General features: G+C 41.4%; 1 protein-coding gene across 4 annotated transcripts in view; it reads left to right on the forward strand.

Annotated features, from left to right (window-relative positions):
• Positions 1 to 13,145, forward strand: part of PTER (phosphotriesterase related) — a 75,437-nt gene that overhangs the window by 58,122 nt on the left and 4,170 nt on the right. For 3 of the 4 annotated variants that reach the window (XM_063607283.1, XM_034930046.3, XM_063607284.1), the window contains one exon: positions 9,801 to 10,433. In XM_063607283.1, coding sequence (XP_063463353.1) covers positions 9,801 to 9,945 — 145 coding nt within the window. In that variant the 3' untranslated portion in view covers positions 9,946 to 10,433. Of the gene's footprint in view, positions 1 to 9,800; positions 10,434 to 13,145 lie in introns of those variants that run through there. The other variant, XM_034930047.3, reaches the window with a different exon arrangement.

The following is a 13,145-nucleotide window of genomic DNA, read 5'->3' on the forward strand; positions in this document are numbered from 1 at the left end:
TTATTAAGTGTATAATTCTAGCTGAGTTTAGTAATTATTTTAAGTAGTTGTTGAAAAACTTTAAAAAAATAAGAATTCCACATAGCTATACAAATATTCGTTGGTTCTAAATTGGTAAACTCAAGGGGGAGGAGTACAAAGATTTTTTGGAATTACTTTTTTTTTTTTTTTTTTTTTGAGACAGTGTCTTGCTGTCTTACCCAGGCTGGAGTGCAGTGGCGCCATCTCAGCTCACTGCAACCTCCACCTCCAAGGTTCAAGCGATTCTTGTGCCTCAGCCTCCTAAGTAGCTGAGATTACAAGCGTGCACTACCACGCTCAGCCAATTTTGTATTTTTAGTAGAGACGAGGTTTTGCCTTGTTGGCCAGGCTGGTCTCAAACTATCGACCTCAAGTGATCCACCCACCTCAGCCTCCCAAAGTGCTGGGATTATAGGCGTGAGCCACCGTGCCCAACCTTCAATTACTTTTTTGGTAAGCAATTTTTAATGATCAGTCATTGAAATTCAACAATTTTTTCAATAAATCAGTTGTATATATAAGCATTCTGTTGTTATTTTATTTGTATGCCCATTTTTAAAACATACTTGATCAAGTCTGTAAGTTTTATCAGGGAATGCAATTTATGATGCATAAATTCAGATGTCAGGGCCTGAGCTAGTTCCATGAGCCACATAGAGCTGCCCTCATAGGCCCACCACTTGCCCAAGGAATTCACAGAGTCAAATGGCTGATGAGTTACAATTAAATCAAAGCTCAGCACAATGGAAAGGGCACTGGATTAGGAGTTGGAATACCTGCATTGTGGGTCACTTTAAAGAACACCCATGCTTTCCTTTCTTTATTTGTGCAGTGACATTAATACGTGACATAATTATTTCACCAGTCTATTGTGAGTTTCACAACCTGCTCTTTGTTCTTGTTATTTAATGGTGCCAACATCTAATCAGTTGCCCAAGCAAGACAGGCTTGTGATTCTCCTCCTGCATGGCTGTCCCTGTGGTGCCAATGCCTCATCCTTCACTCTTGCTGCTGTGCTCCGTAATCTGGCTAATAACAGCGCTATTTACCCAGCTGTTAGCCTAAAGACCTCCAGATACAAGCTCTCCTGTCCACTCCTCTGGTGTTCTCTGAATTCAGCCCCTCATTTATCATTTGAATTATCATAAGTCTCCAAACACAAATCCCTCCCTTAGTTTTGGTCCCAGATCTAGCCTCCACAATCCACCAGATCTTTCCAAAGGCAAATCTAATTATATCCCTGATCCTGACTTATAAGCCTCCAATGGGTCACCTTTGCCTCAGGCACAAAATCCGAAGGTCTTGGTCTTCTGGTTCCCTTGCCTCCCTCCACCTTATCTCTCGTTATTCCCAGTATGCACACAGTCTCTGGGCCAAAGCCACACTGACCATGTCTTTGAGTGCCCTGTATTGGTTGTCCTTATATGCATCTCACACATGTTATTCTCTCTGCTAGGAATGTTCTATTTCCCCTTATCTATTTAGCAGAATCTTTCTTCAGAATGCAATTCACCAGGGGTTTTCTCCTCTATGAAGCTTTTCCAGAAACAGCCAACCACTGTTTGATATCTCCTTCTCTTTGCCAACCTAGTTCCTAGCAGCACTCTTACCATGACACTTGGTAAATTCTGTATAGCAAGTATTTGTTTCCGTGTCTCTTTTCCACAGTAGATACTGAAATTCTTCCAAGATGGGACTGGTGTTATTTGTGTTTGCTTTCCCAGCTCATGGCTGATTGCAAGTAGGTGATCAACAATTTCTTGTTAAATGGAATGATGGATAGATGGATGGATAGATGGATGGATGATTCCCCTCTCTTCTCCCCTTCCTCTGATAAACTACACCCTTATATTCAGGAAGAGCAAGCTCCCTTTTTGCCTCTCAGCAGGTGGTTCTCTGGATTTTTTTTATTTTTTGAGATGAAATCTCACACTGTCACCCAGGCTGGAGTTCAGTTGCGCGATCTCGGCTCACTGCAGCTTTTGCCTCCTGGGTTCCAGCAGTTCTCCTACCTCAGCCTCCCAAGTAGCTGGGATTACAGGCGCCTGCCACCACGCCTGGCTAATTTTTGTATTTTTAGTAGAGACAAGGTCTCACCATGTTGGCCAGGCTGGTCTCAAACTCCTAACCTCAGGTAATCCAGTTGACTTGGCCTCCCAAAGTGCTGGGATTACAGGCATGAGCCATATGCCCAGCCTCTCTGGATCATTCATCTTGAACCCTACCAACATTTGTCTAAATGGTGTCCTTTAAGACTCAACTCAAATGAATCAAAGTGAATCAAGTGAAAAAAATTAAGTGCTTCATTCTTCTTTCGCAATACTGTGTATTTATTTGTACTTAAATGTTTTTAGCACATTTAACTATAATTATTAGCTTAAATATCTTCCTTCTGCAGACTTTAATTTCCTTGAGACAGCATCTTAAATTTCTTATTCGTGTCTATATTCCTAACACAGAGAATAGCACAAGATAGCTGATAGTAGATGTTCACTGAATTAATTTATGAAGGTGTGTTTCAATGTGTGAAATGAAATAATATACCTGAGAGTTATTTGAAACTGTAAAGCCCAAGACAAATGGTAGGTGCTTTTGTTATCTTGATCCTACCCACGGATCAAATTCTTTCCTCTGCTCCTTAGTTCTTTCTAGCTAGGGAGCCCACAGACCCTTGTCTAAATTATCACTTCATGCAGACTTCCTTTCTCCCACACAGGGTGCATTTTGACATTAAACTAAACCCCTCAGCATATGGATAAGATCTAGAATATAAAAGGGGGTTGAAAATAGAATCACCTGTCTTGCATTATAGTACCAGCCTTAAGAAACTGGGTATATGATAACTGTATTCTGACAATAAAGAGCCAAATCACTTTGGACACCATTTTTTTTTTTTTTTAGCTGATGACAATTTATTTTCCCTAAATTTATGCCTGTTTCTTATATACAGAAAAGTTACTTACTAGTTGAGCAAAAGTATAAAATATGCAGCAGAGGAAATGATATCATATGAATGACATGAACAAGTACTTGATACCAAAATCTGGTCTTCCTTCTGGGAAATCCCAGGATGTTTTGTAAATGACATTGCAATCATTTCATCCACCTTGAAGATGGGACTTTTCTTCAGTGTGAAATGCGGTAGCTCTTCTGTGTGTCACAATCACTTCACTGACTTTTCAGGGGAAGAAGTGAAAAATACCGACCTTAAAAGCTGGGAAAGATTGGCGTAAGAAAGAATAGAATTATTCATGGATGGCCAAGCGCAGTGTTTCACGCTGTAATCCCAGCACTTTGGGAGGCCTAGGCAGGCAGATCAGCTGGCGGATCAGCTGAGGTCAGGAGTTTGAGACCAGCCTGGCCAACATGGCGAAACCCTATCTCTACTAAGAATACAAAATTAGCCGGGTGTGGTGGTGGGCACTTGTAATCCCAGCTACTCGGGAGGCTGAGGCAGGAGAATCGCTTGAACCCAGGAGATGAAAGCTGCAGTGAGCCAAGATCGCGCCACTGCACTCCAGCCTGTGTGACAGAGCGAGACTCTGTCTCAAAAAAATAAAATAAAAAACAACTCTCAAGAAGTATTCATGGATATAGAATGCAGAATGAGGAAAACTGGCTGAGGTTAGCACCTCCACTCTTCTAAGATGTGCTATGAGATCATTGGTGACTGGGAGGGACAGGACCTCTGTTTAATCCTCATCTGCTGGATGGCACACAGAGTTCATTTTCCCATGGTAATATACTGACATTAGGGGTCAACCCTCTCCAAGCGAAAAAGAAAGTCACTTGCATAAATGCAACTTCAGTAGTGCTTTGGCAGTCCCTGGAAGCCATCCAGCTGAATGTCAGTTTCACATGGGTAAGTCACCTTGTTAAGAGGTTCACGGCGCAAGGTGCTTGTTCCTAGATGTCACTACGATGGTGAGTGTGTCTCCGCAGTGTGAGTGCCTTGGAGGAGGAACGGAGTTGCCCTGGTGCCTGGGTGTTCTTACCCCTGGAGGGGCAGCCTGGTTTAAGAACATGGCCTCAACACAAAAGCAGTTTGGGTTTGTTTGAAGCTCTTCAGGTTGAGACCTGAGTTTATCTTTTCTGAGACTTAAAGTCCTCATCTGTAAGATGGGGACAGTCACACCTTCCTCATAGAGCTTCTGTAAGGATTAAACGAGCTGGGGCTGTATTAAATACCTGATGACTATCAGGTGTTGATTTTCTTGTTTCCCGTCCCACCCCTTATTAATATCTCATACCACATACTACTTATTTTCAGGACTTTCCTTTGAAAACCTGTGTGATCACTCACACTATTTTCTTCCCCTGAATTTTGCACTCAGTTTGCTTTGTCAATAAGAATTTAAAGGAATTCATTCCCTTTTTTATTTTTAATTTAATTATTTTATGTATTTATGTATTTATTTATTTATTTATTTATTTATTTATTTATTTATATTTTGGAGACAGGGTCTCGCTTGCTCTATCACCTAGGCTGGAGTGCAGTGGCTTGATCGTGACTCACTGCAGCCTCGACTTCCCGGGCTCCAACAATCCTCCCACCTCAGTCTCCCGAGTAGCTGGGACCCCGGGTGTGCACCACCCTCACCTGGCTGATTTTTTGTATTTTTGTTAGAAATGGGGTTCTGCCATGTTGCCCAAGCTGGTCTGGAATTCATAGCTCAAGTGACCCTTCCACCTCAGCCTCCCAAAGTGCTAGGATTACAAGCATGAGCCACTGTGTGCAGCTGAATTCATTTCTTAATTGCCTTCACATTAATGTTTAGTTACCCAAAGGAGGTCATATCAATAAATGTCAGTTAAAAAATCAGAAAAAAAAAACTGCATATATATGTATGTATGTCTTGGTTTTTTTATGACAGCAAATTGCTCTTCCCCTCTTTTTCTTTCTATTTGTTTGTTTGTGTTATAGAGGCAGGGTCTCTCTGTGTTTCGTCTCAAACTCCTGGGCTCAAGCAACCCTCCCAGAGGCTCGGCCTCCCAAAGTGCTGGGATTACAGGCATGAGCCACTCACTGCATCTGGCCTTGCCCCTTTTTTCAACTGCATTTTCCTGATGTCTAAAGTATCAGCCTAATTGCTTCCCTTCTGAAGCAATCTCCCCTCACGTGTGATCATGAAATTTTTAAGAGCATTTTAACAGAGGAACCAGCTTCCCCAAAGTCACGCCCCTTTATGTAAGTTTTTGAGCGGATAAGAATTCATAGGGATTACTTTTTTTTTTTTTTTTTTTTTTGAGACAAGGTCTCACTCTGTCACCCAGGCTGGAGTGCAGCGGTGCGATCATAGCTCGCTGTAGACTCCAACTCTTGGGCTCAAATGATCTTCCCACCTCAGCCTCCTGAGCAACTGGGACCACAGGCACACGCCACCACACCCTGCTAATTTTTAAAGTTTCATTGTAGACGCAGGGTCTTGCTTTGTTTCCAAGGCTAGTCTCAAACTCCTGAGCTCAAGGGATCCTTCCACCTTGGCTTCCCAAAGTGCTGGGATTACAGGAGTGAGCCAATGTGCCCGGCCAGGAGTTACTTTTGAAACTTACATGTGTGGATGAATCTTATGGGACAGTGTTAGTCTTCCTCTAGAAAGACATCTCTGCTTATTGTGAGATTCTTCAGTTAACGTTTATAACGTGGGTAACATTTATATTTCATTGCATCTGGAGAATTGGGTCCCTACAGTCCCCATTCATCTTTTATTTTTTATTTGTTTATATTTCTTTTTTTAGAGTCAGGGGCTCACTCTGTCACCCAAGCTGGAGTACAGTGGCACGATCTCGGCTCACTGCAACCTCTGCCTTCCAGGTTCAAGCGATTCTTCTGCCTCATCCTCCTGAGTAGCTGGGACTGCAGCACGTGCCACCACACCCAGTTAATTTTTGTATTTTTAGTAAAGCCAGGGTTTCACCATGTTGGCCAGGCCGGTCTTGAACTCCTGACCTCAAATGATCCACCTGCCTCAGCCTCCCAAAGTGCTGGGATTACAGGTGTGAGCCCCCATGCTCAGCCAATATTTGTAATATTCATTTCTTAGTTGACTTCACACTAGTGTTTAGTTATCCAGAAGGGGTCATATCACTATATGTCAGTTAAAAAAATGAATAACTACACACACACACACACACACATGCACACACACACGCACGCCCCATAGTAAGAAAGTAAGCAGTTATCATGATTACCATAGTTCCTTTCTCTTTGATCATGTCATTCAAATTGTCTAAAATAACTGTAAAGATTTAATCCTGCTTACTATATATAGTTACCCTCTGACTCAGCAATTAAAAATCTCCACAAGTGAATCCTTTCTTACCTTTCTGGGATTTTCACTTTCTTCCCCCCATACTACCCTTTGATGGTAAATTCTCCATTTTTCAAGTGCAGTGTGAGGGTACCACGGGGAGGAAATTTCAAATTAAAAATTAAAGCACACTCTGTGCACATTCAGTCATTGTAATTCTGGAAAATGTCCTTTGAGTAAAAAACAATATTTAGCAATAGGAGAAGCCATACAGTATGGTGGTTTACAGCGTAAGTTCTAACTTTGAGATGAATTTAAATTCTAGCACATCACCTTGAGTGACTATCTAATCAAGTCCCAGTTTCTCAGTCTTCAAAATTGAGAGCTGCTGGGATCATGGAGGGTATTAAATGAGATAATACATATAATGCACTTCGCACAATGTCAGACACATAGTAAGTTCTCATAATTGTCAGCATGATGATAATGATGCTAAGTGACTTTACTTTTTATTTTCAATTGGAGCTAAGGCTAAAGAGTTTTCTAAGGCTTTACATTTACCACGGACTTTTCACTAAGTATATGCCTCGATATAGCACTGAAAATTTAGGAAAGTTATTCTCGAGGCATTGGGTCAAAGGACAGAAAAAGACATTAGGAGCAGAAATAAGAGTATGATCCAACCTGTAACTGGTGGCTCCATTTCCATGCTGACTCCTCCCCTCCCCCAGTACCCTGCCCATATTGGATAATTAACACACTGAATTTACTCAAAAGGAAAAATACTAAACTCACCTCTTCCCGCTTACGTTACTTTAATTGTGTATATTTTGTTTTTTTCAAGTATGGTTCTTTGGGGAAAACAGAATATGTTTTCTATAGAAAAACACATATTCTTTCAGCCTAGTAATTTTGGAAGCAAAAGATGGTCTCCATGGTAAGAAGATGGAAAATGAGTAGTATTAATAGAAGATAGCACAGAACTAATGTACATTTTATAGTAGAAAGGAAAGATTTTTTAGCCTCCCTGCCTAAAACAACATCGTGAACTCTAAGTTATGCTAATTTGGTGAATAAATGAAAAGGAGCCAGCCAGGGTATGATAGCTCAGAATGAAAGTCAGTAGTCAACTCCCAGGAATCTCACAGGAAAGGAGAAACTTCCTGCACCTGTGGCACATGGAGGCTTAATTGGTTCTCCTGTGGTTTATAAGAAAAGCTTTGATCAGGTGCGGTGGCTCACGCCTGTAATCCCAGGACTTTGGGAGGCTGAAACAGGTGGATCACCTGAGGTCAGGAGTTCGAGACCAGGCTGGCCAACGTGGCAAAACCCCGTCTTTACTAAAAATACAACAATTAGCCGGGAGTAGTGGCACACACCTGTAGTCCCAGCTACTCGGGAGGCTGAAGCAAGAGAATCACTTGAACCCGAGAGGTGGAGGTTGCAGTGAGCCGAGATCACGCCACTGCACTCCAGCCTGGGTGACAGAGGGAGACTCTGTCTCAAAAAAAAAAAAAAAAAAACTTTGAAAATACTTCTGACCTCTTAGAAGTAGATTCATGGACACATGATAGTGTTTTTTTGTTTTTTTGTTTTTTTGTTTTTTTGTTTTTTTAGTAGAGATGGGTTTTCACCATGTTGGCCAGGCTGGTCTCAAACTCCTGGCCTCAAATGATCCACCCACCTTGGCCTCTCAAAGTGCTAGGATTACAGACGTGAGCCACCACGCCCAGCCACATATTAGTGCTTTTTGTTTTTTGAGATGGAGTCTTGCTCTGTCACCCAGGCTGGAATGCGATGGCACGATCTCAGCTCACTGCAACCTCCACTTCCTGGTTTCAAGCGATTCTCATGCCTCAGCCTCCCGAGTAGCTGGGATTACAGGTGCCTGCCACCACCCTCAGCTAATTTTTGTTTTGTTTTTGTTTTTGTCTTTTGAGACGGAGTCTCACTCTGTTGCCCAGGCTGGAGTGCAATAGTGTGATCTCAGCGCACTGCAACCTCCGTCTCCCAGGTTCAAGCAATTCTCCTGCCTCAGCCTCCCAAGTAGCTGGGATTACAGGCACCCACCACTATACCCAGCTAATTTTTCGTATTTTTAGTAGAGACAGGTTTTCGCCATGTTGGCCAAGCTGGTCTTGAACTCCTGACCTCAGGTGATCCACCCACCTCGGCCTCCCAAAGTGCTGGGATTACAGGTGTGAGCCACCACACCCAGCCATTTTTGTATTTTTAGTAGAGACATGGTTTCACTATGTTGGCTAGACTGGTCTGGAACACCTGACCTCAAGTGATTCACCCACCTCGGCCTCACAAACTGCTGGGATTGAGCCACCGCACCCTGCCACAAAATAATGCTTTAATCCTCACATCGTGGAGTTGCCAAAGTAATAGAAATATCAGCATGGATAAAAAGCCAGTAAGGCAATGACTGTCTAATGTTCCCAACTCATTTCCCCGCCAATTTCCGATCCGAAACGATCCCTTACATTTCTCTAGGTCCTTCATTCCTTTCATGCAATGTCTAATGGGGTGTATTTTTCCTTCATTCCCTTCATGCAATGTCTTCCTTCCCTTCATGAAATGTCTAATGGGGTATATTTTTCCTTCACTTTTTTTTTCCCATATTGTCTTCTGCTAGGATGTTTTTATTCCTTCTTAGCTCTCTGTGTGATTGGATCTCTACAGTGGTATTTTGGGGTTACCTTAGTGCATCTCTTTTTACTTGTTATAATGCAAATTTCTTGATATAATCTACTCTTGCTCTGTACTCTACGCTTGTCTGTAGCCTGTACTTGTCTTACATTTCTCTCGTTTCCCTTTCATTTACATAATCTTACATCCTAAAATAGTTACATTCTTTATATGACATCTATTGAAATGAGAAGATATCCATAAAATTTATCATAAAATAATAAATTTTATTTAAAAAATAAGCACTCCAGAACATAAATATCTGTATGAGTATTGTGCCTTAAAGAAAATGTTGGAATGATATTCTTTAAAGGCTTTAGAATTAATTTTAGAACCACTTTACAATCTTCACAAGAAAATCACCCTGCTACCACAAGGCAAAGCCTCATGTGTTACCCAGATTAGCATTACTCACCTAATTCACCAGACCTGAGGCCAGATTTCCTTTGATAGTTTTCACAGTTCATAGCAGTCCTTAGAGGATGAAAATTTACCCCATTAAGGATTCTCAAAATAGTGTGGGGGCATATTCTGAACACAGTTCTGAGGGAGAATTCCAAACTTGCTTTGGAAAAATGGAAGCATCATTACACTAAGTCTGTAGTACCCAAGTACTTTAGAGGGGAAAACTCCTTTTTAGATGAGTAAGTTCTGTTATTTCTAGTAACAAATTGAACTTACTGTTTTATACTCACATCATTAAGAGCCATTTCAGAAGTGTCTGTTACTTGACTTCAACTATGTTCTTGTACATTGTGTGCTTAAAACTTCTAGTATGTACATGTGGAAAATGGGCTCTTCATAATAACAATTCATCTGTCGCATTGTTTCTAGGACTATACTTGATAAGAAGGAGCTCTTGGAGTTTGCTCAACTTGGCTGCTACTTGGAATATGATCTCTTTGGTACTGAACTACTTCATTACCAACTCGGCCCAGATATTGACATGCCTGATGATAACAAAAGAATTAGAAGGTAAATATGGTAAAGTCTCTCATAGCATTCCCTTTCCCTAGCCCTTTTTGATTGTCATATCTAGGGAAGTATTAGCAAAGATTCAGAAAACAGTAAGCAGGCCGAACCACAGACTTGCAGAGAAAAATATATCTATGCTGTTTCAGGGAGAAAATCTCTCTATATTATTTTAAGGAGAAAATGAGTCATCCTAAGTAGGCTAAAGCTTAGCAGAGCCTTAGAAGTTCAGTGCAGGTGGGCAGCTGACAGGAAACACAGATAATACCCAACCCCTGCCATGAAAATCAGAGAACAAAAGACATTTTCCTCTATTTACCCCTCATGAAATAAGCTGTTCCTCTCTCAGGTTGACCACACTAAAGCCATAACTTCCTACAAGTAATATTTGAAGTGCTTTATCAAAAGTTTTCATTAAAAGGTGATTTCAAGTTAAATGCTAAAAGTATAAGGTCTAAAGACTAAATATTATGTAAAATGAATGCAACCTTCCAAAACTGTATAATGTGTGATGCTAGCAGATAATTGTAGGAGTCATTCTTTGTAATCAAGTAGAAAATTTTAGGCGTCAATGATAGCTACCTAGTTTGGTCTTGGTCACATGATGATAAGAAGATTGAATGAACCAAGTTAGAATACCTAGGAGGAGAAATAAATTGGAGATTGACAAGGAAGACTTTCGTTTGGGAATATCTAAGTGTTGCTACCCAGTGAAGCCCTAAGATATGGTTTGTATGTGATAGTTGAACCGTGGGAATGAATGACATCACTCAAAGAAGAAGATGAGGACAGAGACCTGGGGACAGAGACATTTAAGGAATGGAGTAGGAACCGTTGCTCAAGGAAAGGTCGAGGAGAAGTTTTCAAAGTGATAACAAGAGAGATATATATTCTTATGGAAGTCAGTAGAGCGGAAGTCTCAGGGCAGAAGGGCTTGAATGCCGGTAATAAGTGACAAATATCAAGGGAAATAAAGACTGAAAAGCATCCATTGGATTTCACAATTAGGAGGCTCACATTTTATAAACAGTAAGTGCAATCTCAGTGGAAAAGGCTTGAGAAATGGGTGGGCCGTGAGGAAGAGGAGAGAGGATGTTGAGGTGACTCTTTCAAGAAGCGTGGCAGTGGAGGGAAGCAAGGAGATGGGTCTGGAGTTAGAAGTCAATAAAGGATCAAGGGAAGCTTCTAGTAAGAGTTGAGCAATGTTTATGTGACTTAAGAGCAAGAGCAGAGACAGAGCCAGAGAGAATGAGTCCAGGGAAGTGGTGCCCATTCCACAGGGTTACTATAGAATTGACATGAAATAATGTTTTCCAGGTTTTTGTCTGAGTGTCTGGTGCAGAATATGGAAGTGTTCAATAGATGTTGACTTTAAAAACTCTGGATAGATAAGAAATATAGAGCAAGGTTCCTAAGGCGACAAATAGATGGAATCTGGGGAACAAATAAAAAGTCGGTTGAAAGGATGCTTTCTCCATGGAAATGAGAGGGCATGACACAGCGATGGGGTGAATGCAAACAGAAGTCTTAGTGAGGGAAACAGGAGACTGAGGACACATGGCCACATGTCCTCTAGTGTCTCTGTGAGGTGGACATGGTTATCTCCTGAGAAACAAAGAGTGGATTTAGGGCAGCACCATGTAGAGCAGGAGAAAGGCTAGGAATGGCTGTCAGGTCAATGAGAGAGATCTTGACATGGATTTGTTATGAGCGAGACCTAGTTGAGTCTAGAAATCATGATTGCATGCCTGTGTATTGGCACCAATGCACACGATTTGGTGATTATTTTCCAAAAGCAAAACTGTTTTGCATTTTGGTAGTGGAACCAGAGAAGTTGTGTGCATACAAGCAGAAAATGGGAACAGTTCAAGAGATTGAGGGTTGGGATTCTATCTGAAAGAGATGGATAACAATGGAGGGGTTGAGATGAGGGTCATGGGATCCAAGCTGGAGGGAAGAAAGCATAGAGAGGAATGGGCAGATAGACAGGAAAAGCATAGCAGGGCAAATAACTGGACTGCAGGCTTTAATGAAGTGGGTGGAGCATATATATATATATATGTTCAAATATATATACTGTATGTGTATGTGTATATATATGTGTGTGTGTGTGTGTATATATATACACAGTAGAAGAAGTGAGTGGAAAAAGTAGAAAAATGTAACATGATCGGAGTGAGAAACTGAAGATGGAGATTTCAGAGGGGGAGCAGTAGTTCCCTATGATAACAAGAACTAGAATATAATTATGAGAACAGAAAAGTGATTGCAATGGAAGTAGCAAAGCTGGAATTGAGAAGTGATGTCCAGGAACCGTGAGATTCAAGTATTGCTAGTTGAATAAGGCACACTGGGTTGAGGGGAAGATCTTGAGCCAGTGGTCATAGTTGGGACATCCTGAGGATCTTTCCCTGGGAAGTCACATTTACGTCTGTATGCCTTCTGCTGTCTCCAAGTACTGGCATTCTGCCTTGATCACCTCATTAATAGTACTATGCTTCAAGTTTAGTATCGTTAGGGAAAGCTAGTTAATCAGTGTTGCATTAGTTAAGTAAGATGGCAACTCTCAACTCTACATGAGCAAATGACTTCACCTGTCTTGAACAATGAAGTTCTGTCTTTTCTTTTAAAACTCAGATCAGTTATTTGACAAGTAGATGTATTGTTTCTTTGTTTCTTTTTGTTTTATTATTTTAATTTACTTGCCCAGGAACCCGATTCAATACAGGTGAACCTGTTCCCCTAAAGCCCTAGTAGTTAGTTTATACTCAGAGGAGACTATTCCTTGCCTAAGGGCATCTGGAATTTAAAATAGGGCAGTGCATTCAGTCATTCTCATCTTTCACAATCTCAAAAACATGATTTCCTGATCAATGCCTTCAACATATGTTTTATTTCTTTTTTCTTTTTTTCTTTTTTTTTTTTTTTTTTTTTGAGATGGAGACTTGCTCTGTCGCCCAGGCAGGAGTGCAGTGGCGCAATCTCACCTCACTGCAAGCTCTGCCTCCCAGGTTCACTCCATTCTCCTACCTCAGCCTCCCGAGTAGCTGGGACTACAGGCACCTGCCACCACGCCCGGCTGATTTTTTGTATTTTTAGTAGAGACGGGGTTTCACCGTGTTAGCCAGGATGGTCTTGATCTCCTGACCTTGTGATCCGCCTGCCTCGGCCTCCTAAAGTGCTGGGATTACATGTGTGAGCCACCGC

The sequence above is a fragment of the Pan paniscus genome, chromosome 8 (genome assembly GCF_029289425.2).
Source record: "Pan paniscus chromosome 8, NHGRI_mPanPan1-v2.0_pri, whole genome shotgun sequence".
NCBI lineage: Eukaryota > Metazoa > Chordata > Mammalia > Primates > Hominidae > Pan > Pan paniscus.